Raw genomic sequence first — 27,221 nt, 5'->3', positions numbered from 1 at the left:
CGTCGTCATTGCGCATTCTGGCGGGAGGATTTATATAGCCATGAGACTCCTAGGACGGTTTTTGATGGCTCTGATGGTCTGCGTATGTTTTGCTGTTAGCGTTGCTTTCCAACTCGCGCTCTCTCAGCCTTTCGGCCCAAGGGACGACTCTTCTCACCTAGCTTTACGATCACCAAACGCGCTGAGAATTAGGCAAGCTCAGGTCCGTTGACGGCCAGATAGGCCTCCAGCTGCTCGCCATGGACCTCTACCGGCAAACAAACACCCTCACCAATAAGACGCTCAAAATCATCCTCACACGCCACTTCACCACGACGCTGTACAGCGCCCTCATCCTGCCCGTCGTCGCCTCCGTCTACCTTGGTCTGGGTCGACAGTTCAACCAACCTAATTCGAAATTTGGCTTCGGCGACCTACAGGATATCCGATCTCTTGGAGATGCCCTTGGAAACGCCGAAGGCGGACGAAACACGGTTGCCCTAGTCAACAACGGCCACGCGGGCGGCGAGATTGAGCGTGTCATATCCTCGGTCGCGGAAATAGTCACGGGCGCTGGGAAGAACGCGAGCAGACTCGAGTCAGAAGACGAGCTCGGCTATGTCTGCCGCAGCTCCATTCGTGGGACGTCTAAATGCTTCGGCGCTGTTGTCTTTCACTCGTCCCCTGACGAAGGCAATGGCGGTATCTGGAATTACACCCTTCGCGCAGACGGTGGCCTAGGCCTCGACTTCAAGGTAGACTCGGACGACAATGACGCCCAGCTCTATGCTCTACCGCTGCAGCAAGCGATCGACCGCTCCATCGCAGGAGACTCATTCCCCTCAAAGACACAACAATTTCCGTACACGGCCGATACTGAAGATGAACGCGAGGCGAAGCTTCGTCGCGACTACCAATCATCCTTCATCAACTATCTGAGCGTTGCCTTTCTCATTGCTCTGATCGGTGTCTGCTACCATATGCCTGGCCTAATAGCCACGGAACGCGAGAAGGGTCTATCCCAGCTCATCGATGCCATGATGCCCGCCACCCGTGGCTGGCATCGTCAGTTTGCCCGCCTCATCTCTCACCACAACGCCTTCATGGTCACGTACATGCCCGGTTGGATTATTGCAGCCGTCATCTGCCGCATCATGATCTGGAAGGAAACAAACTTTGGCGTTCTCATCGTCTTTTTCTTGCTGAGTGGCATTGCCATCACCTCAATGTCCCTGCTAGGCGCGTCATTCTTTCGGAAGGCACAGCTCTCAGGAGTTGTTACCGCAGTCGTCTGGATTGTGCTGGGCATCATTGCCCAGGCACTGACAAACCCTGGAACTGGGCCCGTTGTCGTTCTCAGTTTGCTGTTCACCCCATGCACCTTTGTCTTCTTCATCACGTACGTCGCCCGATACGAGCAAGTCGGCAGGGCTACCAACCTACTCAACGCGCCTCCCGAGAGCCCGTGGAATTTACCTGGAATCGTCCTCTGGGTTTTCCTCGGGGTGCATATCTTTGCGTATCCAGTACTCGCAGCCTACCTTGAACGAACATTTCACGGCGTCACGACTGGCGTTCGCAGCTCCGGCCCGTCTAAAGCAGGCCAATCTGGCGCTTCGGCGCCCGATGTTGTTCGTGTCGAGAACATGACCAAGATATATCAACCCAGTTTCCTTCGTCGGCTGTTTTCGTTTGTCTCGCCTCCACGCCCCAAAGTCGTTGCTGTCGACAACCTCACTCTGACGGCCAAGAAGGGTCAGATTTTAGCACTTCTTGGTGCCAACGGCAGCGGCAAAAGCACCACGTTGGACATTATCGCCGGCATCAGCAACTTTACTAGTGGCAATGTCTCCATCGATGCAAGTGGCGGCCTAGGAATCGCGCCACAGAAGAATGTTCTTTGGGACGAGCTCACTGTCGAAGAGCACATCACTTTGTTCAACCAGCTCAAATCACCCCATAAACACGCAACTCGAGAGGAAACAATGGCACTTATCGATGCTATTGGCCTGCGGCAAAAGGCCAAATCCCCGTCTAAAACACTCTCCGGCGGACAGAAGCGCAAACTTCAGCTCGGAATGATGCTCACAGGCGGCAGCGCTGTCTGCTGTGTAGACGAGGTATCTTCGGGCATCGACCCTCTCTCACGACGCAAAATTTGGGACATTTTGCTTTCGGAACGCGGCAGCCGTACAATCATCATGACTACACACTTCCTTGATGAAGCAGACTTACTTGCAGACAATATCGCCATACTTTCCAAGGGAAAACTACGAGCCGAGGGCTCATCGGCACAGCTCAAGGATACTTTCGGCGCGGGCTACCGTGTCCACGTCCTCAATTCACGCAAGATTCAACATGCACCCCAAGTGGTGGGTGTAGATTGCAAAATGGAAGCAAACACTATGACCTACGTTGCTCCAACGTCAGCTCTGGCGGCAGAGGTAATTCGAGTACTCGAAGCGGAGAACATCCCGTACAGATTTTCTGGCCCCACGATCGAAGACGTTTTCCTCAATTTGGCCGAAGAGGTAAGAGACGAGGCAGCGTATGGTGGCTCGGCTCAGAATGCTGGACGACCACCTCTCGCAAAGGAAAAGTCGCCTTTCGGCTCGGAGGACACCGTACTGCCGAATGGTGGCTCCAAGGGAGCCGCTCAAGGCCTCCTTCCTGGCCGTACTATCGGCTGGGCTAAACAAATCATGGTCTTCCTTCGCAAGCGACTCGTCATCTTCAAGACAAACTGGATTCCGTACGTCGCAGCCTTTTTGATCCCCATCATCGCTGCGGCCATTACACAGATCCTCGTCAGAAACGAAGGGGCAGTGGGATGTCTTCCGAGCGAACAAAGCAGCCAGGACTCGAACGACGACTTTGAAGAGCTTGTGAACACGGCCATGATTGTTGGTGGGCCGTCGTCCAAGTTTGATAGCTCGAGCGTTCTCAATCTTCTCAAGCCATTGCTACCTGGCGGCTCTGGGTCAGGCAATGGAAACGGCGAAACCTCTGTCGGCAACGTCACAGTCAAACTGGTCGACTCTTTGGACGGCTTCAAGTCCTTCATCGAGGACAACCGCAAGAATGTGACGCCAGGCGGCTGGTTCCTGGGTGGCTCTGGAGCCCTTCCAACCGTCGCATACAAGGCCGACAAGTACTCGATGCTCACCGCGGTTATAACCCAGAACTTGATGAACAGCATGCTCGCCAACAAGACCATCGCTACCACGTACTCCATCTTCGACTCCCCGGTGGCACCCGGAACAGGCAAGGCTCTTCAGGTCGTCGTGTACTTTGCCCTCGCTTGTTCCATCTACCCCGGTCTTTTTGGGCTGTATCCCAACATCGAACGTCGCATGAACGTCAGGGGGCTGCAATACTCAAGTGGTGCACGCACACTACCAACGTGGGCAGCCCATCTCATCTTTGACTTTTCCATCATTCTCGTCTCCATGGCTCTGGTAACCGTCATATTTGCCGCTTCATCGGACATTTGGTACAACATTGGCTATCTTTTCCCCGTGCTGATGTTGTACGGGATGGTTTCGATTCTCGTGGCCTACTTCTTCTCCCTCTTCTTGGGAAGCTCTCTCGCCACATACGCCGCCACATCGGTACTGCAAGGTCTCGGTTTCGCTGTCTATATGATCGCTTTCCTTTACATTCTCACCTTTTCCTCGGCCGCAGATGCAGACCGTAACATTCTTATCGGACATTGGGTCATATCGACCATATTTCCCACCGGCTCCCTTGTGCGAGCCTTCTTCGTTGCCCTCAATACTTTTTCGGCCTCGTGTGACGGCGACAAGCTCAGAGCATATCCCGGCGCTATCACCGCATTTGGTGGCCCGATTCTTTACCTCTCGTTGCAAGCCATTATTCTCTTCAGCCTCGTCGTGTGGTTCGAAAGTGGAAGCGGCAAGTTCAACACAGGGATGGCTAGGAAGTCGAACGAAGTCGACGACCCGGAAATTGCGAACGAGGTGGACCGTGTTGACGGTCCTGAGGGGCAAAAGGATGGCCTCCGCGTTGTCCATCTAACCAAGGCGTTCGGCAACAACACTGCCGTGGACAATGTCACTTTTGGCGTTGAACACGGCGAGGTCTTTGCGCTTCTGGGCCCCAACGGCGCGGGCAAGTCCACCACCATTTCGCTCATCCGCGGCGACCTCGCAACCAGCAAGAGGGGCGGCGACGTGTTCGTCGAGAATGCTTCAGTCTCTAAGAACCGGCCGCTCGCCCGGCAGAACCTTGGTGTCTGCCCCCAGTTCGACGCCATCGACTCCATGACTGTGACCGAGCACCTAGAGCACTTCGCACGCATCAGGGGCATCGCCGACGTGAAGCATCAGGTCGACGCCGTGGTTCGTGCTGTCGGCTTGGGCGCCTACACAAATGTCATGGCCCACACACTCTCTGGCGGCAATAAGCGCAAGCTATCTCTCGCGATCGCGCTCACTGGCAACCCATCCGTGATCCTACTAGACGAGCCGTCATCAGGTTTAGACGCTGCCGCAAAACGCATCATGTGGCGAACGCTCGAGACTATTATCCCCGGCCGATCCATCCTGCTTACGACCCATAGCATGGAAGAGGCCGATGCACTGGCGAACCGAGCTGGCATCATGGCTCGGAGGATGCTTGCACTGGGTGCAACCGACTCTCTCCGTCACCGCTTTGGCGATACCCTTCACGTCCATCTCGTGAGTAAGACGGCACCCCACTCGACACCTGAAGAGATGGATCGTGTGCGGACGTGGATCCTGGGCACCTTCCGGGGCGCCGAGGTTGAGCAGGAGACGTTCCACGGACAAATGCGCTTCTCGATTCCGACGGAATCGGTCAGGGAATTGCAGAAACGGAAGGGTGGCCGCCCAGGCGCAGATGCCGAGGACACCGGCAGTGCCATTGGACAGCTTCTGATCGTCCTTGAGGAGAACAAGGACGCCCTGGGTATCGCTCATCATAGCGTCAGCCCCACCACCCTCAACGAAGTGTTTTTGACTATTGTTGGCCAGCACGACGTGATGGAAGAAGGATACAGACGGGAGGAAGTACACAAGAAGCCGTGGTGGAAGAAGAATATCTGGGAGTTTTTCTGAGGCTTGATACCCAAGTCGTTTGAGTTTTCTGCTTTCAGTCACTTCAGACGCCGCTGTTATTTTGTCTTATAGTTGCCTCAGTCTTTGGTGTATGAGTATTGATTCAACTTAATGAGGATCGAAACCGGCGAATGATGAATCCTGTGCACGACTGTGCGGCCAAGTACAACTCTGATGAGAATGTAGAGGAGTAGCTCATAAAGAAACACCATGGGGCAACGATAACGGTGCTGGCCAGCACGCCATGGAGTCGAGATATCACCGGATGCCTGTCTCGGACGCCTTTCAACGTCCGTACATATCCGTTGACCATGGTATTTCCCACGGTGCAACAACATCTGCATGTCGCGCCACTTTAGTATACGAAGGCCAAAGAGCTTTCCAAGACGAGGCGTGACGGCGTCCCAACGTCGCTGACAAGCACATGCGCGTACTGCCTGCACGCTGAGCTCGCACGACAGTGAGGGGAACGGCACGGACACTTCAAGCACCGGCGTAGCATGCATGGGCGCCGCCTTTGACGTCGAACCGGAGAGACACGGCTGGTGTTCGGTATATAGACGTCGATTCGCGGTCAAAGGTCGGTAAAAAGTATCGCAGCCGTTGAGACGAAGGCGGGATGCCCTCGCTGTTTTCTGGCGCGCACTGCAAGCTGAGGTGAATCATGCAGGTGTGACGGGCGGGGTTTTCTGGGGTCGCTTGGCATGCGTAGCAGCGCCTGGGCTTGTTGTTTCCCCGGATTGGCGGCGTCGAGGCGGGACGGCGGGATACTACAAGTGGAGTGGCCGGGGTTGAAGGCGTTGCGGATATGGGTTGTCGGTCTCTGTTGGCCTGGCCGTGGGTGGCGGGTAAGATCCCGGTGAGGATGAGCTCGGATGAGGGCGTGGTAAAGGGGACGACTTGTCTGTCGGCTTGAGCAGGTCAAGAACTACTACACGGTTGGCCTTGCTCCGACGGCAATTGCAGCAAGAAACTAAACTAGTCAAGGGCTCGGAAGATATGTCTCCTGGAACGTTCTGTTCGGGGCGAATGACACATTACTCCGAGGAGCACTTACACAGAACTCACGATGGTCCTCCTGCGAGGTCCGAGGCCGTAGTAAGGAGAGCAGCCAAGTGGCCCAAATTGAACAAGGTAAACCCCATCAAAATAAGTCGCCTAGCGAATAATTACTGCCCGTCAGGCCACCTCCGGTAGCCAATACTCTTGGGTACTGTATTATCTGGTTCCGGATTCATCCAGCGCCGTCATCCAGCCCACGTGCATGCTAACTCGACCACAAGTGGCTCCCAAACTCCGCCTGTTGTTTTTTTGCGAGTGGCGGCGCCCGGCTTCATGTGACACTCGACTCTCTGCGCGTAGCAGTAGTACACGCATGCGTGGAAAGTCCGCCATACTATACATACAAAATACCCTGCACGCCCGTACGTACGAGGATCCAAGGGCACGTATCTAGCCAAGGCAGCTAGTGACGCAGTCCCGGCCGAGGCATCCGCATCCCTGGATCCCCAATTTGTGGGGGTTGCGCGCACCGAGCGCGGCGCGGTCCCGGGGCCCATTCAGTGGATTGACAGCGGACTTGGGGGCGGCGGCGGCGCGGACGGGGGCGGTGATCTCATGAGGGGTCCCTCCGCGGGCGGCCGAGTGGGATTAAAGAAAAAAAATATGGCACTGACTCCAGAGCGCCACAGCCATCGCCATAAGCGTCACCACCCTCGCATGTGCGCATCACCGCCACATTATAGAGATTTTTTATTTTTGGTCTTACATTTTATAAACCTCCCCGTATCGGATTCCACCTTCCCAGGCAGCAGAGTGAAAGGGCAACGTCCAATTGAGCCTCCTTTGGCTCTCTCCCTTCCTTCCATACGCCCGCCATGGCCTTCACAATGCACTCGCACTCGGGCGAGTTCTGCCCGGGCCACGCCGTTGACCAGCTCGAGGCCATCATCCAGCATGCCATATCCATTGGCTTCAAGACCATGGGGCTGAGCGAGCACATGCCGCGGTACGAGGAGCGGGACCTGTATCCCGAGGAGGTAAGCACAGTGAAGACAACACGAAAGATGCTCAAGACTCTCCTCACTTCGCTCAACCTCAACGCTCAAAACTCATGTCACTGACTCACACAACCCCAGCTCGACGACCCGCAAGCCAGCCTCGCCGTGCTCCCCCCGCGGCACGACGCATACCTCGTCGAGGCCCAGCGCCTACAGGCCAAGTACGCGGCGCAGATCTCCATCCTCATCGGCTTCGAGGCCGAGTTCATCCGGCCCTCGTACGCGCCCGCCGTGCTCCGCCTCGCCACCGACCCGCGCGTCGACTACTTCATCGGCTCGCTGCACCACGTCCACGGCCACCCCATCGACTACGGCCCCGCCGCGTACGCCGCCGCGCGCGCCGCCTCCTCGGACCCGGCCCGCGGCGAGGAGAGCCTCTGGGAGGACTACTACGACCAGCAGCGCGACATGCTGCTCGCGCTGCGGCCGCGCGTCGTGGGCCACTTTGACCTCGTGCGGCTGCTCGCTGAGGATCCGGCGCGCGATGTGCGTGCTTGGAAGGGCGTGTGGGAGCGTGTGGTGCGGAATCTGAAGATTGTGAGGGAGCAGGGCGGCTGGCTGGAGTGCAATACGGCGGCTCTGCGCAAGGGGCTTGCCGAGCCGTATCCTTGCCGCGCCATTGCCGAGGAATGGCTCAAAATGGGCGGCAAGTTCACCATGTCCGATGACAGCCACGGCATTGCCCACGTCGCCACAAACTACGCCCGCGGCGCGGCCTACCTCGAGAGCCTCGGCGTCGAGCACGTCTGGACCTTTCGCCGGCGGCCGCAACCGGCCCTCGGCGGCGACGCCGGTGGTAAGGGCACAGGAACCCACACGCTCGACGAGACGGCCGTGCCGCTGCGCGAGTTTACACAGCTCTTCAAGTAGTCGACGAACCGGGGCGACTTGAACGATTCTCATCACGATCTACTCAGGTCACTCACTCACTCACTCACTCACTCACTCACCACACCTAATTTTGCCCTCACTTGCATGCGCAGACGGGACTACTGCGATTAGACGAGACGAGGGGAGGCGGGGCGCCCGACAGGGGACGGTATTCTCCATCTGGATAGACATTATACACAGGGGGTCAATTACAAGGGTATCATACAGCCAAAGCGGCGCGCAAATAGATGGCAAGACATCCAGCCTACGCCGAGGCACCAAGGACGTCCGCAAACATATTTCCATGTTCCCAAAACGCCAACCAAACTCACGAGGCCTGCTCACATAACATGCGACATGCCTCTTCTATTTCTTGGGCGTCTCTGGATAGTCCCACACCGACGAATGCTTGGAGGCTTCGCTCTTGCCGCTGTACGTGCCCACCTCGGGCTTCGGCGTGCCTGTCGCTGGCCGCGGCGCAAAAGGGATACCAGACTTGTAATGGAACAGGCCGTTTTGCTTCTTCTGCGGACTCGGCGTCGCCGCGGGTGTGCCGGCCGCGGGCGTGCCCAACGTCGGTGGCAGCCATGTCAGGGGCTCTTGCTGCGAGACGGCGACGGGAGCCGGCCCCTCGGGCTGGTACGAGATGAAAAAGTCGCTGGTGTCCGTTGCCGGCTGCGACGTGGAGTCGTTCAAGGCCGGGCTGCTAGCTGGAAGTGGCACTTGACGCGGCTCTGCCGTCGCCAGAACGGATGTGTAAGGCTCGTCGATTGGAGTTTGCGGTCCGGTTGAGGAGGACGGTGGCTCTGGTGCCAGTGACGACCCAAGAGCCGCGGGCTGCGTGGGGGAGTCACCAGCCTGCGTCAAGGCCGGCAACTGAGGCAAGGTCTCAACGCTGGGAGTTGTCGATGGTTCTTCTACCTTTGCGACAGGTGTTTCCGGTGCCCCAGCAGCCTTCGAGGCTTTCTCTGTGTCGATTCGAGCGCGCTCTCTGGCCTCCTTTTGCGCTTGAGTGATCAAGTTGATCTTGATCTTTTTCATGCCCGTCGTGATGTTGTCCATCCCCGACCCGTCGCTGGGGACCGGACCAGGTGCGGTCGACGGTCGCTGAGGCGTCTGAGTCGCAGAGGCTGGTGCTTTCTTGCGAGCCGGCGTCGAAGCCTTCCTTGGGCTCCGAGCCCTAGGTGCCGCTTCTTTTCGCGGAGCTGCCGGCCGGGTCTTCTTCACGGCAAGCTTTCCACTGCTCTCGGTTCGAGAGCTCACAGCAGACGGAGGTCGACTTGCACTGCCGTCGCTGCCAGGCAGTGGCGGTGGTTCCTCATACGCCGGACTGACCACGGACGACGCTCCACTAAGGCGCCGGCTGGCCCTCCTGGCTGGTTGGCCGCCATTCTGACGTGATGGTGTACTGCGAGTGGAAGGCTTTGAGTGTCTTTGGTTAGCACTTGGCATTGCCTGTCCACCAGGAGGGTGGTATACTTTTTCTGGTGATGCTACCGGTGTTGCACCATTTCTGCGACGAGTCTTGGGAAGTTGCTCGTTTGTTTCTTCGTCGATTGGGCCGATGGCCCTGGCCTTTCGCTCACGCAGAGCCATTCGCGATCCAGGCCGGCTCGGGGGGTCAGGAGGCGGCGGTAGGCCCATCAGATTCGACGCGCGGTCCCGCCGAGCCTTTGTCGCCTCCGCATTCAAGTCCTCCGGCTTGCAGCTATCCGTCTGACGCTCTGAAGGTATGAGCAACTTGCAGAGCTCCTGAGCTGCAATAACCCAGGGGACTTCTGGGGGCGGGGGCGACGGTGGGCGCTCGATGACCCTCGTGGAAACCCCGGATAGACTGCGCCGCATCCGAACTGGGTCGACAACTCTGGCTGTCGACGCCTGGGTGGGCGACGAGTACGTCGGTTGCGCTGTGTTGCGTGGCTTGCGAGGAGGCGAGGGGGGTTCGGTGAGACGCTCCAACTTGTCCAGCTCGCCGCTGGCCCACCAGAGCGGATCGTACAAGTGTGTCGACGCGAGAGGTCGGGTCGTCGCGACTTGCGGTCCATCTTCGATGACGCCAATTCGCTGACCCATCTCGCTGCCGAGTCCGGGCGAGTCTTGGAAGTGCTTCCCGGGCGCTTGGTCGCCTACGAGTCCGCTCAAATGGCTGAGGACGCCAGATGAAATTGCTCTGTCGCTGTAGCCGCCCTCGAGCACGCTGATGACTCTGCCATCCACGTGTAAGCCTTCCTCGGCTGCCAGCCTGACCACGTCCTGCGATAACCTGGCATAGAACTCAGTTGGCACGTTGACCTGATGGCGCTGCATGCCGGCGCTTTCCCACTCGCTGGCATCAAAGCCGGCGGAGAAGAAAATGGCCGCCTTCGGGGTCTGTCCCAGCGCAGTGAGCCGCTCGGCTTGGTTCTTGAGATAGTTGCGCGTCTTGTCCAGCAACACCATGTATTTAGACTCGTACAATGCCCAGAAATCCTGCTCCGTCTTCCATGACTGCAGGTGGACGTTCCAGATTGTCTGGCCGTGTGCATTGTCGATGCAAAGACTGGCGTTTTTGACCTTTTCCTCGTCACCCATCTCGCAAGGATACGAGTTGATGTCGTGGAGGCTAAAGTAGCCTATCGAGGTCTTCTTCCACGGAGACGCATTCTTGGTCGCCGATACCGCACGCGTGTTGTGCTGCCAAGTGATGGACTGGGAGCCGTCGCCGTGGTGTAGGTCAAAGTCGATGATAGCTGCGTGCGTCATGCCTTGCGTGAGCACTCCGTGCATAATTCCAACGTGTACATTGTTGACCCAGCAGAATCCCGAGGGGTGCGAGGCGGAGCAGTGGTGTCCCGGCGGCCTCACGCCCACAAAGGCCCTCCGGTAGTCCGTCGTGAAGACCGTATCGACAGCCTCACAGACCGCCCCCAACGCTCCTTCGATAGCATTCAGGGACTCGGAGCATAAATAGAGGTCGCCTTCGTGAAGCTTTTGGGGCGGGCCCTCGTCTGGGCCCCGCGGCATGACAGGTCGCTGCAGCTCCCTTCCACCCATGGCCAACTTGGCCTCGGCCGAGTCGCACATGAGCTTGAGCTCGTCCATCCACTTGGTTCCATGGACATTAGTGACTGCCGGCGACGCCAGCGGTAAGCGCCTTGTAGTCTTTCGGATGCGAAAGGGGATGCCAGGTACACCATGCACGTCTCTCTTAGGGTCAATGGGGAGTGTTCCCTCGCTATGTCGTCCACCCAGGTGCACGTAGGCTGTCGAGATACCCAACACTCCAGCCTTGATTCTCTCGGGTCGCTCGACAATGGTGCTCAGGGCGCTGCGAGAGGTTCGGGGTCGCGAGAATCTGTGGCCATACACGGCGTCGTTGAGAATGACAATGGTCTCGGTCTGTCGCGTTCGCGCTTCGCCGTGATGAGCAGCGAGCTCAGCCTTGAAGTAGTCTCTGGCGACCGAATTTGCCGTTACGGGCTCCCTCTCCTCTTCTTCCGGCACGTTTGCGCCTATGTGCCCCGTCTTATTCAGCCCAGGGGTGAAGTGCGAGGAGCTGGACCGGCGTGACGCAGGTCGTGCGGTGCTGGAGCCGTTGAGGGAATGAAGCGAATTCAGCGACGCCTTCCTGAGGAGAGGCGGCGTGCCTGCGCGTGAGGCTCGGGACTCGCGTCCATTCGAGGGGCTGCGGGACGGAAGTCGGGGTCGAGGAGAGGTCGCGGTGCTGGACGAACGTCGCGACGGCGGTTTGAGGGGCGCAGGCGTCGTCTTGATCTGGGGAGACTTGGCGGGCGGCGGCTGACCAGCCAGAGAAAGCTGGCTCAGCGACTGCGTGAGGCCGGTGTCATCGTCGCCGTTGGCAGTCATGCCGGCCACGGGCGCGGAGCCGGTCGATTGTCGCGGCGGCGGCGCCGATTGTTTCGGTTGCGACATGGGGATGCCCGAGTCATGAGATGAGGACTTGCTGGCAAGGGAAACCGGTCTGCAATCGGACTCGGGGAGCAACGGGCTTGGACGTGGACGTGCGAGCGGCGGCGCGGGAAAGGTCACGGGAAAAGGAGCTGGGATGTGGTGTGTTTGTTATGACGGAGCTGCTCCGTGCCTTGGGTATTTTGATTAAAGTACCCTGGCTGGGTGCAGCGCAGGGCCCTGGGGCCGCCAGAGCGCGTCTTGGGTCTTGGAGGGGCGTGTGGGCGCGTGGCCCGGTGCGTCAGCACGTGATGGAACTGTTGTTCTGGGGTGTCAACAAGGACTTTGTTGGTGGTGTGCCATGCATGCCCGATCAGACTAACTGGTGCGTTTCGAACGTTTTGCTTTGCATGAGCTGGTGAGCTTCTTCCAGCATGATGATACTCGTCTCACGGATCTGTTGTTCCTGGACCGAAGCCTCAGCGTGGGTCGGCGCTGGCGCTCCACTGAATAACAGCGCCTGAGACCTGGAGGCGGCGGCGGCGGCTCAACGGCGGCGTCTAAGCTCGTAGGTACGGTAGCTGCTAATCCGGGATACTCAAGAGGTGCACAAGTCACTTGGAAATTGGTTGTACACGTCAACATGATGTTGACTCTGTCAGGCGATGCATACTGCGAGGTACACATGTCCTACGTAAACGCGGAATGTCCCCTCTTCGTCACCGTTGCACGATGACGCATGAGGCTCTGTTGCGGTCATCGGGTTGGCATGTCCGCGCCCCCACCTGTAGGTAGGCTGCCGCACGGCCGGCTGTCCACTGCGGGTGGGCAGGAGGGGTCCGTCCCATCTGCAGGCGGTCTGCTGGTGCTCTCTCCATTCCAGGTTCCCGTTGGCATGTCAGTGACACCAGCAGAATCCACGCCGGGGCTCCGAGCAGGCTCCACATCTCGGGCGCGCTGGGCTCCCAAGGCTCCCCAGAGCCCCGACCAGCAGGCTGCCCCAGTGGCTCAGCTCTCCAGGAAAATCAATATTGGGCGACCCCTCCTCCTGTCGGCGCTTGGTTGTGGAACAGACGTCGGTCTCCAGGGCTGTCGGCAAGAAGCTGAAGCGTCCCGTTCTTCACGACCTGAAGGGACCAAAAGTAACGTCGCGAAACTGCGCAATAAGACACGCGGACCAGTTGCAGCGCTTGTGGCCATGAGCCCTGCAGGCTGCCCCGGGCCCAGTTGAGTGCAATTTAACCTGGGGTTGTAACTTGTCTCTGTGCCACGTCTCTCAAGTTCTCAACACCACCACCTACATGGACTTCTATTGCAGCAACACAATCCGCGCCGAGCCGCCTCGTTCCCGCCAGCCTCCTCCGCCACCCCATTGCAACCCGCACGCGCGTGCACGCCTGATGATGATAGCCCCAGCAGCCCAAGCCGCCCACCGCGCAGCAGCTATCGCAGCCTCGAAGCCTGCAGATGTAGCTGCCCCCCGCTCAGCCGCACGCGCTACAGCGCTCCGGGCATGGCGCCACGTCCGCCAGCATGGACGGCTCTGCCCGTTGGGCCGCCCACCTATAATGTCAGAGCATAGGCTGCTTCCCCAAGCGCCACCGAGACCCTTGTCCTGCCTCGAACGGAAATCTCACCCTCGTCCAGCCAGCAGGCTAATAATGAGTGCTGTCATGGGCCCGTCGGCCGGCGGCCAGGCCAAGCCTCGACCGCCCAGCGGGAATAGGCACACCGCGGGATCGATAAATTGCCTGTCTGGCCCCCGAAATTCCCGCTCGCGGCCCGCGATGCCTCTCTTGCTCTTCTTGCCGTGTGTGTGTCCGTGTGACGTGAAGGAGTCGTGAGACAGCTTCATCCGCCAGAAGCACCGATTGTCATCGCGAGCGACTAGTCTTTCGCTTACACGACTCGCAATGAAGCAACTTCTGCTGCTCCCCGGAGCCGCCCTCGTTGGCGCTGCCGCCGCCATCGAGCACATCACTCTGCCCGTGCTCGACAACGCCGTTAATGCCCTCAACCCTACCGACGCGGGCTATTCGGCCTGTCGTCTGGCCAGCGCCAAGCTCGACATATGCGTGAGCTCAGCCGGTGGTCTCACGGGCGTCAAGACAGCCGAGCCCCTCGCCCTCGCAAGGTGCGCCTGCTGCGACTCTGGGAACCCAGTCGCCGGGGCGTACTCGTCTTGCGCCGCCTACCTGTCCTCCGAAATCCCGGACCAAACTAGCCAGTACTCTGGTCGGTATCCGTCTTAGACAAGTCAACGAGCGCAGAAACTGATACGGTTCCAGCATATGCGAACCTCGCTTCCCTCTGCCGCGTTGGCAACAACTGCGGTGGCACCTCCGGCGCAGCAACGGTGGCCTCCGTCACCGATATCCCGACCTCTGTCTCGTCCGGGGCAACCGGCACCGTTCTCGTCACGAGCTCTGGCGGCCTCGGAAATGTTGCCCCAGCATGCAGCTCCATGTTCGGGCTCTACGAGTCTTGCTCGAAGAACGTTCCCGGTTTCGCAAACGCGCCCTATGGCGAACAAGCACCTTGCTACTGGTGCGTCTATGGCCCCCCTGACCCAATATCGCCGCGTTATTATGCGCCATATTGACTGACCATGTGTAGCTGTGTCACTCTCCGCGGCGAGGCGACGTGGACCGACCAGCTCGACAAGTACGCCCAGACCTGCCGCGACTGGGCCAAGGCCAGCGGCCCCAACAGCATCTACACTGGTACGAACCTCTTCGGACACTGACACTGTTCTATCAGCCTAGATTGAGTGTTCTGACCCGACGCAGTTGCCAAAACGTTTGCCGGCTTTTGCCAGAACTTCAGCAATGCCTGCTTCTCTACCTCGACACTCGCAACCAACGAGGCCACCACAACCGCTACTGACGCGCAGACGACCAGTACAGATGCTCCTGCCACGAGCAACCCCCAGACCACCCCGACGACTACCACTGCGGCCCCGACGACGACGACCGGTGCTGCGGCAGGCCTGCGGGTCGGCTCGGCTGCCGGCCTGGTTGTCGCCGCCCTCGTCGCGGTTGCCTTATAAGACCAACGAGGTTGAGTTTAGACTTCGTTGTCATACTCGACTCTTCTTGAACCATGATTCCACGGACACTAGCGAGCGCATATAGCCCAGTGAGCACATAGCATGGATATACTCCTTCTTAAATACCCATGAATTTAGTACGCTTGTTCCATGTCTATGCGTCTACCGTCAAGTCCACGCCAACGCCTTGCAATGCCTCGACCGCCCATGCAGGGTATTCCGTCTTGCTCTCGTACAGCCCCGCAAAGAAGTCGCGTATGTACGCCGGGAACCTGTCCTCGATGATGGACTGCCGCACCTCCCTCATGAGGTTGAGCTGGTACCACACGTTGTGTATCGTCAGCAGGTGCGCCGCAACCGTCTCCTTGGACGCGTTGTGGTGCACATAAGCCCGTGTGATGCCCATGCCACCATCTCCCGTCCGGCAGCACATGCACCCGCAGCCCGGCTCGATCGGGCCAAAGTCGTTTGCGTACTTCGAGTTGCGGATGTTGAGCACGCCCATTTTGGTGACGGCGTTGCCGAACCGCGCCGTCCGCGTGGGCCACACGCAGTCGAACATGTCCGCTCCCAGAGCGACGCTCACCACCAGGTCCTCGGGATAGCCAATGCCCATGACGTATCGCGGCTTGAGATCCGGGAGCAGGGCCGTACACGTCGCGACAACACGACAGTAGTCCGCCTTGGCCTCGCCTCCGCTGAGTCCGCCGATGGCGATGCCGGGCGTGTCTCGCGCCAGCATCTCTCGGGTGCATTCCCGCCGCATTTCGAGGTCAAGTCCGCCTTGAATGATGCAGAATAGGTTCTGGCGATCGGGGTTCTTGTGCGCCGCGATACACCGGTCCAGCCATCGCACACTGCGCTCCATGGCCTCACGCATTCGTGCCGCATCGGGAGACGTCGTAACCAACACATCGTCGAGCTGCATAATGATGTCGCTGCCGATTGTGTTTTGTAGAGAGATGGAGTGCTCGGGGGTCAGCAGCATCGGCGAGCCATCGTGTGGACTCAGAAACCGCACGCCCTCTTCTGTGATCTTGGCCAGCTTGAGCAGGCTGACCATCTGGAAACTGCACGCCGTTGTCAGTCGATGTACCATTCATAGTCACAGTGTCACTTGCCCTCCACTGTCTGTGAGTATATTGTACTTCCAGCCTTGAAGCTTGTGCGCTCCCCCAACCGCGTCCAAGACCTCCTGGCCGGGCTTGAGGCCCAAGTGGTATGTGTTGTTCAGGCATAGTCGACAGCCCGTCTCTTCGAGCTGCTGGGGTGTGATGCCTTTTAGCGACGCCTGAGTCGCAACAGGCATGAACATGGGCAGTTGCACCGGGCCATGGGGGAGCGTGACTGTGGATGCTCGGGCTCTTGTTGTCTGGCCCAGGTGTCAGAATCGTTTGCCATAGCTGGGGCACTCAAGTGAGTACTCACTGAGCAACGAGCGATGAGCTCAAAGGTGAGGGCTGGAGACGAAGAAATATTGGAGGCCATCTTTTTGATTCCAAACATTCTCTGCCGACTCCAATGCCCCGATGCGAAACCCTCACGGCGAACAGCTCGCCACTGAAGTCTTCCTTTCAGTTCTGGCTCAGAAGGCTGATGCTTCAGGGTAGGTCGTGTGCCTGGGCAAATTCAGTGGACCCCTGTTTTGCTGGCGTTGCCAGCGCGCCGGCTCATCCCCGGCTGGCCGACCTGCCATTCCGAGCTCACCAATTGCCAGCTCCGTCGACCTCCCCCGAAATTTCCTCGCCGCGTCGCAGACGACCAGCACGATCGTCCTCGCTGCCAACCAAACACCAAGGCATTGAGCCTCCCCATCAACGCCGACTGTCACAATGGGGGGCCGTGCTGTTTCGCCCGGAGGGGCTCTGCTGAGGACGTCCCGTCTGTTCTCAGTACCGAAACCGCTTCCCGAGCCGCCGTCGACGAACCTGCACATTGGCGATCACAAGTCGTCCACGATGACGAGACAGTACCCGCAGCACCAGTCAATCACGTCGCCGCTGTCGTCGCGCGAAAAGGGCGATTGGGGTTACAAGCGACCGTTCCCCCTCAAGTCGACAATGGCCACTTCGACGCCCCTGATCCGCATCAAGCAGGTCGACTCGGTCGAAAACGTGACCGACTTTGCCTCCGCCGCCGACCATTCCCTGTCCCTCGAGAAGTTCCAAGAGCTCCGCGTCGCGCTCTCCGTCCCCAAGAGTAGCGATCGGAAAAGCTCATCACGATCCGATCTGTGGTTCAAGTCGGTGTTTGAGGAGGACATGGACTTTACCGATTTCCAGCGAAGCCGGGCGGACGACCGGAGATGGAAGTTTCAGGGCCCCTGGCTGGCCCGCATGACGGAAGGCGACTTCATCGAGTACCTGGACAAGAAGGTCCGACCGAAGCGCGCCCAGTTCCGGTCGCTGCTCAAGGACAAGCTGGCAGAGGACATCACGACGCGACAGAACAACCTGGCGCTGGAGCAAGGAAAGGCCGCGCCGACCAAGGTGGAAGCCAAGGACATCACAGAAGAGCAGTTCACAGACTACCTGCGGACGCTGCGCAACGACCGCGTCACCTTGTACGCGCTCGTTTCCAAGTTCCTGGACCTGGCACCCCTTGGACAACCCGTGGGCTTCATCCAGTCCTTCTGGTCCAAGCAGGACAACGCCGCTCCAGAGAGCCCTTATGGCAAGTCGGGCCCGCCACCAAGCCACCCCTCGGCGGGTATCAGCTACTTGCGGACAAATTCCTTCATGGAGAACCACCCCGTCTACGGCCCACAGGCCAAGCGCACGCCGGCGCTGGCTCGTGTGGTGTACCCCAGAGTTGGCCCGGCCCCGGCCAAGCTCGGTGTTGGCGGTTTCGTCGCCGATGCGCCGCCTGGCGACAACGAGTTCAACATCCGACACGGCAGAGGACGCACCGCGGCCAACAAGACGATGCTCAATGGCATCATGCACCTCGATACTACGACGTTCGGCGGCGCCAAGGCATATGTTGAGCCGCAGACTGCTAGCGTTGACCCGAGCGGAAAGGTCGTGCTGCAGCTCCGCGAGACCCATCCCGAGGCGCAAGTCATTGCCAAGGAGAACAAGGGCGTGTCCAGCATCTACCACGACAGCTCCACGAAGCGAGTCGTTCCCAGACAACAAGCCCAAAGACCCGGCAACAAGGCTGGCGAGAAGCGAATGGAACGAGTGGCGGATGAGATCTTGGAAGGCTCGAAGCCGGCGGAGCAGTAGGATGATGCCCTCGGACAACTGAAGACCTGCGAAGCGTTGTATATCGACGGCGTGTCAGCCGCGTCGTGTACCAAAATATCTCTGTAAAGTAGAATCAACCAAATCATGTCAATCGCGAAAGTCCCTGGTGACTTAAACTGATGCTCCGGAGCATTCTGTCCGAATGTATTAGGTAAGCGGAAGATCCACTGATCAAGATCGCCGGTCCGCCTCTACGCGTCATGTGACCAGTCCCGTGAGCAACTTTTTTGCAAGCCCTAATCGTCAATTCCCCACTACTGTGCAAACCACCAATTTTCCTGGCCTGCTGGATCTCACGAGCGACTGTTCAACAACCCATCGCCCACCGACAACCACCAGTCCAATACCGCCAAAATGGGTCGCGTTCGTACCAAGACCGTCAAGAAGTCCGCCAAGGTCATCATCGAGCGGTACTACCCCCGCTTGACCCTCGACTTCGAGACCAACAAGCGCATCTGCGATGAGATTGCCATCATTGCCTCCAAGCGCCTCCGCAACAAGGTTAGCACGCGACGCGCAGAGTCTTTCGAGCCCGGGCTTCGACGAGAAGCGACGGGCGAGAGAATTATACGACGGAATTGCTGACTGGGATTTTTTTTTGCGCAGATTGCTGGCTACACCACCCACCTGATGAAGCGTATTCAGCGTGGCCCCGTCCGTGGCATCTCCTTCAAGCTTCAGGAGGAGGAGCGTGAGCGCAAGGACCAGTACGTCCCCGAGGTCTCCGCCCTGGACTTCACCCAGAACTCGGAGAACGGCCAGCTGGACGTCGACGGCGAGACCAAGGACCTGCTCAAGCACCTCGGCGTATGTCAACCCCTGCATTGTCGCAACAGCTCGATCGAGGGCAGTCCTGCTAACGCTCACGCCTCTAGTTCGACTCCATCCCCGTCAACGTCGTTGCCGTCACCCAGACTCAGGTTGTCGAGCGCGGTCCCCGCCGGTTCGGCGACCGTCGTCCCCGCGACTAAAAAGCGAATTCTTATTGTGGGCTGTTGGGTTAGCATTTTACAGGGTTTTTGCGACTTGGCGTCTCTGGACGGTAGTGAGTGCTTAGATCTCAAAGAAAGATCTTCCTTCCCCACAAGGTGTCGCCGATTCTCCAGATGTCTCTGGAGATGACGCTTGATCGCCAAGATACTCGAGCCCAGCCGCTCAAGTGAATGCCAATGCGAATGTCACGCTTGACCGGACTACGGATTCTTTTCGGATGGCAGTCTTGCGCCAATCCTGGCCGCGCCGGCTATTTCATTTACTCGATGAGGGTATATGCAGCCTGTCTCATACCCACGACATGCCATTTTTGAAAGCCAAACTCCAGATAATGCGGTCTCCACCCAAACACCGATTCCTATGCACCGTAGTCCGTAGACAAGTATTGTAGCAGCAGACGTTCAAGTCTGTGGCTTGGGCCGATATGGTAGCCGGCTGACATACCCCTCCACGCTGAGGTGGCTATCTTTGTCGCCGGTAATGATGGTATTCGTCGGGGCCTTGGTCTCCTTCTCCTGGATATCGACCTTGACCTTGTCGGTGGCGGACAATGGCAGCTGTTCACCACGCTCCAGGGCCAATACCGCGGCTTCGCGAACCGCATCCACCGGGTCTTTGGACGGTAGCTTAACTTGGTCCTGCGCATCGCGCTCCTGCTTTCCGTCGGCTGCCTTGGGCTCGTCCAGCAAGTCGATCCGGATCTTGTCGTTGCCAACTCTCTCCCAGGCTGCAGTCTCGCTAAGTTGCACCTGGACGTACATGGCGCGTTTGGCGCACTGCTCGGAGCACCACATCTCGATGTTCCTGCGCTCGAGGATCGCGCCGCTGCGGATCGTCCACTTCCCCCCCGGGCCGGTGTCGCGGTGCGGCTTGGGACACAGCGTGTAGCCGCAGAGCCCGTTCACGTTGCGCTCCTCGACGAGGTCCTTGTGATCTGACGGCTGGAAGAGGCGGACTTGCTGCTTGAACTCCTCGGCGTCTGAGGGCGCGGGGTTGGCGGCCGAGAACTGTGGCGACCGGTCGCGGGGGTACTCGGAGAGCTCGATGACGCTGTCGAGGATCCGAGCCTCTAGGTCCTTCCTGTGCTGGAGGAGCGTCGCATGATGGATGGCTATCTTGCGGGCCTCCTCGGGCGTAGGTAGCGGCGCTGCGTTCCGCTTCTTGACGGTGCCCTTGATGGTCTTTTCGATGTTGTCGTCGATATCTGCGAAATCCATGGTGGCGAAGAAAGAGCTAGCTCTATGGCTCCGGGGATGCGCTTTGCCTTTAGATTTGCATCTGTGACGGGGTATGGTTTGGCGCTGAGCGAGTCGCGAGGTCAGACGCAAGGCATGAGAGTCTCCAGCGGTGAAGGCGTTTGTGCCATGAGGTGCAAACGTTCGAAGGAAGTCGCGCCGTTGGAGAGCTTTGGCAGAGACTGTTACCAAACGGCTTGGGATGGGAAGGCGACCAGCCGCCCCCCACTAAAAATCGAAGCTGTGGCTTTCGAGCTGCTCCAGTGGGTGGTGAACCACACCTCCCGGTCCAGTCCAGCGCAGTGCAGCAGCTCACGTCAGGGTCCAGTTGCACCCACTGCACCTCCAGTAGGGCGGGGAGGAGGGGGCTGCCTGCTTCACACCTCATCGGCGGTGGGCGGCGGCGGCGTTCTGGCCGACGGGACACTCCAGTTGTTCGCCATTGGCGGGCGGCGACGTCGGAAAGAGCTCCAACCTAAGCCACTGACCTGGCGTCCCGACGGCTCCGACCACTTTCATGGGATGGCTGGGTGCTGCCGCCTCAGGCTGCCAGCACGAGCCGCTGCGGTCGGTCGCCCCGTTGTGCGCCAGGCGCTGGTGCTGGTGCTGGTGCTGGCTGCTGGTGTGGGCGTTGGGGGCGGTTGTTGCAATGGAGACCTAGCGGCGGCGCAAGTTGGAGTCGACAAGCCGTCTCACCACGTCTCAGAATTGTGTGCATCTACGAACGCGTAAATGCGGAGAGATGCGGCCATTGTCTCGACACGGGCATATTTAATTGCGAGGTCGTCTTTGTCGAGCGGCGTCCAAGCAGTTGAGCGTTGCGTCCGTTGGCCTCGAATCCGTCTCGTCCGTCCCGTTGCCGACAGCAGAAGGAACCCTCGGGGCGGCAACTGCACTGTAAATCTGCCCGGAGGCTCGTCCCGCTCTCGCAGTCGAGGTGTCCTCGTCATTGTCCCTCCACCCGCGCCCGCTGACGTCGTTCGCCTCCCCCCCCGGGCGACCAACCGTCCGCCTATCTCCACAGCGCTGCCCGCTGGCTGGCGGGTGCTGCCAACCTCCAGCTACCCAACACCCGTGGACCCCCCCGCCCGGCCTGGAACCCACCACGACGCCTCCTCGACCTCTCCAAGCTCCGTCCGTCGATGCCACGACGCTACGCCTCACAGCCCGCTCCTGCGCCGCGTCTGCTCCTCTTGCATCCCACCACCCACCGCAGGGCCGCTCGCCAGACCGACTACCTATACGCGCCTGCTCTGTCCTCGTACGTGTGTCGAGTCCCATCGTCACCTCCTCCAACCTCCAACCTCTCGCTCCGCGCGTGCCAAGGTACAAGCTATCCTATCCCCTTCGTACGAAAGTAGCTCGGGACCGCTGGCCTGCATGAGTCCCGCGCCCAAACACCCCCCCCCGTCCCCGCTTCCCCCAGGCTGACGAAGCCCTCCTCTTCCAGAGCTCCAGAGGCCCTTTCCCCCTGGGTAGCCAGCCAGCCAGCCTTCCAGCAAAGCAGGTCTGCCCCTCCGCCTCCTCGCTTCTGCACGTCGACCCACCCGCGTAATACCGACCGACCTGCTCTTCCGCCTTCCCCCTCTGCGACGGACGGGAGCGAAAACGTCTCACGCATCTCGCCGCGACAGACGTGTCACAGGGCTGTCCGTCTGGCCGTGTCGCAGCATCCCAACACCGCGAAACAACGCCGTCGCCCGCCATGGCCGTGCCCTTCCGGGTCAAGGCCGTCTACGAGTACTCGTCGCCGCACGAGGACGACCTCAACTTCCCCCTCGGCCAGGTCATCACCGTGACCGAGGAGGAGGATGACGACTGGTACGCCGGCGAGTACGTCGACGACCATGGCGTCAAGAAGGAGGGCATCTTCCCTCGCAACTTTGTCGAGAAGTTCGAGCCCACCGCTCCGCCCCGGCCCGCCCGCACGCGCACCAAGAAGGACGCCGAGACCGCTCACCCTCCGGCTGCTGAAGAGGTAGCCGCGGCGCCGGCACATGAGGAACCGGCTCTTCCCAAGCACGAGGAGCTGGAGATTGAAGAAGCCGACGAGCCCGTTCACAGGGCCGCCCCCGCCGAGCGTGCAACGGCCGCCCCCGCGGCAGCTCCGGTCAAGGCCCCCGAGCCGGCTCCGACTCCCGCGTCCCCTCCCTCCGCCAGCAAGACTACGGAGCATCCTGCGCCCGCCGCCGCCGCCGCTTCGACATCTGCGCCGAAGGCGAAGGCTTCCGCCCCGCCGCCTGTCACGGAGAAGCCCGCGAGCAACTCGTTCAAGGATCGCATTGCGGCATTCAACAAGCCGGCCGCTCCGCCCGTAGCCCCGTTCAAGCCCGGGTCTCTGAGCGGAGGCGGAGGCTTCATCAAGAAGCCCTTCGTTGCCCCTCCCCCTAGCCGAAATGCCTACGTCCCACCGCCGAGGGAAACCCCCGCGACAACTCAATATAGGCGAGAAGAAGATCCTGAGATCAAGGAAAGAGAGGCGGAGACTATGGAGCAGGCGGAAAAGGCAGGCCTTGTCCCATCCGAACAGCACGAGGCTGTCGAGGAAGAGGACCAGCCGAAGCCTACGAGCCTGAAGGAGCGCATCGCCCTTTTGCAGAAGCAGCAGATGGAGCAGGCCCAGCGACATGCCGACGCTGCCGCCAAGAAAGAGAAGCCCAAGAAGCCGCCCCCGAAGAAGCGCACCGAGCCCGCCGTACACACAGAAGTACCAGCGGATACCGCAGAGACTCTCGCTTCACCCACTCTGGAGCGCACGGAGACCCTGGAGTCTGCGGCGAGAACGTCCACGGACGATCCCCAGTCTCCGCGTGTCGCCCCTCCACGACGCAAGTCGTCCAAGGGCCCTGCGGTTGAGTCTGTGCACGACGGCAACGAGGCCGACATGTCTGGTGCGGGTGACACCACCGAAGGCCAGGATGACACGACTGAGCGCGATGATAGCGATGGCGTGCAAAGACGCATGTCCCGTGTTCCGACTGCTACGGCTGCAACGACCGCCGCTGCGGAAGAAGGGGAGGCGGCTGAGGCAGAAGAGGGAGAGGAAGAGGAAGAGGAGGAAGAGGAGGAAGATGTCGACCCAGAGGTCCGGCGCAAGGAGGAGTTGCGCGCTCGAATGGCCAAGATGAGTGGTGGAATGGGCTTCCACGGCATGTTTGGAGCGCCCATGCCGGGCATGGCTCCACCAAAGAAGAAGGCGCCCAAGGCTGAAGCAGGGCCTGAAGCCGAAGGGAGTGAGGAGACGAGCCATATTTCTCGCGCTGCTCCCCCGATTCCCACACCCATGGCAATGGCACTTCCTGGCATGGGTGCGCCTCGAGCCTCTGGGGAGCACAAGCGCCACGCTGATGAGGACGAGCCTGCACCTCCCGCCCGTGCCGTGCCGCCCCCAGTTCCGCCGCGTGCCGCGGACGAAGCTGACTCTGAAGAGGAAGAGGAAGAGGCAACTACACCAGCCCCTGTCCCTGAGCCGAAACGTGAGTAGACCCTTGCTGCAAGGCAAATATCTCGCTAACGATGAATAGCTCCTCGAAGAGACGCGAGCGGGCCTCCACCGGTCCCTGGCGGTCGCCCTGCACCGCCCCCGGTGCCGACGGAGGGTATGTTGACCTGCGTTGCTCGCCCTCAGCTCCAAACCAGAGTGCTAACATACCTTCACAGCGCGACCACCGCCGCCACCACCGCCGGCCGATGCGCCGCCAACGGAAGGATCTGAATCCGACGATGAACTATCTGGCGCTAATCGCGAGAGGGAGACACCCCTGAGCTCTACGCGATCGCCGCCGTTACCGCCTCAGCGAGTGCAGTCGCCACCACTATCTCCTCGTCGTGAGGAGTTCTCGCCAACATCGCCGCCTTCCGCAAACAAGCGCAATAGCAGGCCGCCGCCTCCGATCCCCGGGACCGCCCCCGTGCCTCCACCGTCGCAAAGCCGTCCTCCTCCACCGCCCCCGCCTGGGGTTCTAAGCCGACAGTCAACTGCCGACGTTCATGCTCCGCCGCCTATCCCCTCACGTCCTCCTCAAGCCGGCGAAGAAGAGGACGAGGAGAATACCGAGTATGAGGGCGACTACGATACCGACATTGCCTCCTCGGTTCCTCACAAGGACGCTCTGAAGGCTCATGCGCGTGACTCTAGCGAGGACAACACGCTGCAGTCCCCCATCGCAGATGTGCCGCCGGTCCTGCCACCTCCGATCCCGACGGCCGCGGCTCCGAGGGCCGTGCCTCCGCCGCTGCCTTCTCATCCGGCACCCGACAGCGGCAAGCGACGATCTGTAGATATGCCACGGGCAGCTCCTCCACCGCCACCTCCCCCGAAGGAAGCTCCACCTGCCCAGAGCGACGATTATGACCCCTACAACTACGCTGCTCCGGCCTCAAGCTACAGCCACAAGACCCCCATGATCGAGGAGGAAGACGCCTACTTCCCTGGGCCCGCACCTGGCGTGTCTGCCCCAGATCGGAGGGCGCCTCCTGCTGCTCCCGGCAGCCGCGGCCAGGCCAGGCAATCGTTGGACGTGCAGCGGACTAGCACTGGGGGCCGGAGATCCGTAGACATTCATCGACCGTCTATGGAGTCTGGCTTCATCGCCAACGATATTGACCTGGCTGTACAGAGTGGGTGGTGGAAGCAGGCCAACCAAGTACCGCCCGTGCTACAGGGACGTCGCGACATTCACTTTGAGAGCGAAGAGTCGACGACGACGAACCAGGGGTCCAAGACTGTGACTACGCGCGAGATCTTTGTCCTCTACCAAGACTACTCCCAGACGATCATCACGGTACGATATGACCCATCAAACCCGTCTGACGTGGAGCTCGAGCAACGGCACGAGCCGCCGCCGCGAACATTGCGTCAAGACCAGATGGAGGAGTTTTACGAGCGATTCGGGCGGCAAATTTCGGACGCCGCCTCGTCGAAGAAGGATACGGTCGTTGCCGACGGGACTCCCCAGGGGCTCGTGCTGGAGCTTCTCCGGCCCCTCCGGGACGCGCTGTGGCCCGTTGGGTCACGGTCTTACGGCGCGTTGGTGTATGCCAACATGGGCAATGCCTCGACGCAGCAGCACGACGTGATTCGGCCAGGAGACATCATCTCGATCCGCAACGCAAAGTTCCAGGGGAAGCACGGGCCCATGCACGCCAAGTACACGGCCGAGGTGGGCAAGCCCGACCACGTGGGTGTAGTGGCGGAATGGGACGGGACGAAGAAGAAGGTACGGGCATGGGAGCAAGGGCGAGAGAGCAAGAAGGTGAAGCTCGAGAGCTTCAAGCTGGACGACCTGCGAAGCGGCGAGGTCAAGATCTGGCGGGTGGTCCCTCGGAGCTGGGTTGGCTGGAACAGCCAGCCCTAATGGAGCTTCGGGAGCAGCGGCATGGCGTCGAGGAGCGACGGAGTAGTCGGAAGGGCCGGCGCTGGGCATGCTGACTGGGTCGTGGGATGGGCTGTCTGAGAGGTGTTTGTACGCAGCTGGTGGCCGCTCAGAGACCATGGTGCTCTCATAGCATAGGGTAGTGCATTTACTGTAAGCCGTTGCAGATTCGCGTGCGCTGCTCTTGGTGCCGCTGCCGATGATGATGAGAGAGATGGCTTGCCTGGGCTCTTTCGAATGACTAGCTGAACCGGCCCTTGGGCATCAAGGAATAGCGGCTGCGTCGAAGATGGTTCTCATTTAGTCCTCTTACAGTAGCGTCACGGCACGACGTGCCACGGATGCGGCCAGACGGCCATTCGCAAGCTTCTATGAAGGCTGTGTGTGTGGCCAGGCAGCTCTCGGAAGGAGCTGCCCTGGACGGGCATGGGCCGATCGGGACGCTGGCTTTGCATTCTGTATGGCGAGAGAGAGAGGGGGGGGATGGTGGTGCGCATCGGGCCCGTGTTGGCTGCTGAAGACCGGACGGGCTGGCCAGGGACCTGGCCTGCCCTGAGCCATAGTGAGACTCTGGGGAGGATCGGCTCATCTTTGCAAGCTGGTGTGCTTGCCGGGGGTGGCAAGGTAGGTTGGGTGGGTGGCCGCGGGAGGTTGACTCCTGTTGGATAATGCGCTGTGCGGGAGGGAGGGAGGGAGGTAGGTGGTCACTGGTGACGGGAGCCGATCCGGGGTATGAGGGGTGAGCCGGAGAGAGAGAGAGAGAGAGCTGCACGGCGAGGGATGGGCCGAGGGGGGGGATGGGATGCGCGGGAGGGCGCGTGATGCTGCGAGGGTACTGTACTGTTGTAGGAGGCGGGATAGGCAAGCGAACGGACGAACGGACGAACGAACGAATGGGCGTGGCAATTGAAGATGGGATATGTGGAATTGATGGGCAGGCAGGTCGCTTCTGGGATGTGGCATTGTGGATGAAGAGTGTACATGACCCTCAAGGGGCTCGGGTTGGTGGTGGTTAGATGCTCCTCCAACACCCGAGCAGCGTTGGAGTCGGAGTTGTTGCAGGGTATTCGGGAATCGGGAGAATCGCGCGCTCGGTCCATGAAGGAGCGCGAGAGAGGGTTGGTCTAGGTTTTTGCCGGAGCAGAGCAGGATGCGCTCGGTTGCGTGGGTGAATCGATTGTTGAATTGGAGTACCAAGTAGTATACTTTGTACAGGCATTGATGATGAAGCTGGATATGGAATGAGTGTCCGTCCGTCTTGCGGATACAGCACCGTAATGGTCGAGCGATGGTGACGGCGGAGTGGGTGTAAGTCGTCCAGCGAAGCACGGCACAGCAAAGCACCTTGCTCACCTGCTGGTGCCCCCAAAAACGTGAGCGCGGACCACCTCGTCAGTTGCCACGATGAAAACCCACACCCAGGCT

At 60.0% G+C, this 27,221-nt stretch overlaps 9 protein-coding genes across 9 annotated transcripts; 6 read left to right on the top strand and 3 right to left on the bottom strand.

The window, feature by feature from the left end:
* Nucleotides 1–239: 239 nt before the first annotated feature.
* On the top strand, nucleotides 240–5,078 carry PLICBS_000484 (uncharacterized protein; the record flags this gene model as incomplete). Its single annotated transcript, XM_018318511.2, has 1 exon — nucleotides 240–5,078. One exon carries the CDS (start codon nucleotides 240–242, stop codon nucleotides 5,076–5,078), a length of 4,839 nt encoding a protein of 1,612 aa, XP_018184036.2.
* A 1,877-nt stretch (nucleotides 5,079–6,955) lies between these two features.
* PLICBS_000483 (histidinolphosphatase) lies at nucleotides 6,956–8,008 on the top strand (the record flags this gene model as incomplete). The annotated part of the gene is made up of 2 exons (XM_018318512.2): nucleotides 6,956–7,117; nucleotides 7,217–8,008. 2 exons carry the CDS (start codon nucleotides 6,956–6,958, stop codon nucleotides 8,006–8,008), a joined length of 954 nt encoding a protein of 317 aa, XP_018184037.2.
* Nucleotides 8,009–8,374: 366 nt separating this feature from the next.
* Nucleotides 8,375–11,920, bottom strand: PLICBS_000482 (uncharacterized protein; the record flags this gene model as incomplete). The annotated part of the gene is made up of 1 exon (XM_065599609.1): nucleotides 8,375–11,920. One exon carries the CDS (start codon nucleotides 11,918–11,920, stop codon nucleotides 8,375–8,377), a length of 3,546 nt encoding a protein of 1,181 aa, XP_065455681.1.
* Nucleotides 11,921–13,809: 1,889 nt separating this feature from the next.
* PLICBS_000481 (uncharacterized protein) lies at nucleotides 13,810–14,945 on the top strand (the record flags this gene model as incomplete). Its single annotated transcript, XM_018318515.1, has 4 exons — nucleotides 13,810–14,131; nucleotides 14,185–14,443; nucleotides 14,513–14,619; nucleotides 14,686–14,945. The coding sequence occupies 4 exons, from the start codon at nucleotides 13,810–13,812 to the stop codon at nucleotides 14,943–14,945; spliced, it is 948 nt and encodes a 315-aa protein (XP_018184040.1).
* A 154-nt stretch (nucleotides 14,946–15,099) lies between these two features.
* Nucleotides 15,100–16,433, bottom strand: PLICBS_000480 (uncharacterized protein; the record flags this gene model as incomplete). The annotated part of the gene is made up of 3 exons (XM_018318516.2): nucleotides 15,100–16,015; nucleotides 16,094–16,317; nucleotides 16,374–16,433. The coding sequence occupies 3 exons, from the start codon at nucleotides 16,431–16,433 to the stop codon at nucleotides 15,100–15,102; spliced, it is 1,200 nt and encodes a 399-aa protein (XP_018184041.1).
* Nucleotides 16,434–16,777: 344 nt separating this feature from the next.
* PLICBS_000479 (mitochondrial 37S ribosomal protein bS1m) lies at nucleotides 16,778–18,172 on the top strand (the record flags this gene model as incomplete). Its single annotated transcript, XM_018318517.2, has 1 exon — nucleotides 16,778–18,172. The coding sequence occupies one exon, from the start codon at nucleotides 16,778–16,780 to the stop codon at nucleotides 18,170–18,172; it is 1,395 nt and encodes a 464-aa protein (XP_018184042.1).
* Nucleotides 18,173–18,547: 375 nt separating this feature from the next.
* On the top strand, nucleotides 18,548–19,164 carry PLICBS_000478 (40S ribosomal protein eS17; the record flags this gene model as incomplete). Its single annotated transcript, XM_018318518.2, has 3 exons — nucleotides 18,548–18,694; nucleotides 18,800–19,000; nucleotides 19,069–19,164. The coding sequence occupies 3 exons, from the start codon at nucleotides 18,548–18,550 to the stop codon at nucleotides 19,162–19,164; spliced, it is 444 nt and encodes a 147-aa protein (XP_018184043.1).
* Nucleotides 19,165–19,587: 423 nt separating this feature from the next.
* On the bottom strand, nucleotides 19,588–20,403 carry PLICBS_000477 (uncharacterized protein; the record flags this gene model as incomplete). The annotated part of the gene is made up of 1 exon (XM_018318519.2): nucleotides 19,588–20,403. The coding sequence occupies one exon, from the start codon at nucleotides 20,401–20,403 to the stop codon at nucleotides 19,588–19,590; it is 816 nt and encodes a 271-aa protein (XP_018184044.2).
* Nucleotides 20,404–22,126: 1,723 nt separating this feature from the next.
* PLICBS_000476 (uncharacterized protein) lies at nucleotides 22,127–25,778 on the top strand (the record flags this gene model as incomplete). Its single annotated transcript, XM_018318520.2, has 3 exons — nucleotides 22,127–23,897; nucleotides 23,946–24,020; nucleotides 24,082–25,778. The coding sequence occupies 3 exons, from the start codon at nucleotides 22,127–22,129 to the stop codon at nucleotides 25,776–25,778; spliced, it is 3,543 nt and encodes a 1,180-aa protein (XP_018184045.2).
* Nucleotides 25,779–27,221: the final 1,443 nt, after the last annotated feature.

This window comes from Purpureocillium lilacinum (assembly GCF_023168085.1).
Source record: "Purpureocillium lilacinum CBS 284.36 DNA, scaffold_1, whole genome shotgun sequence".
NCBI classification, from domain to species: domain Eukaryota; kingdom Fungi; phylum Ascomycota; class Sordariomycetes; order Hypocreales; family Ophiocordycipitaceae; genus Purpureocillium; species Purpureocillium lilacinum.
This window is presented reverse-complemented; position numbering and strand designations above follow the sequence as displayed.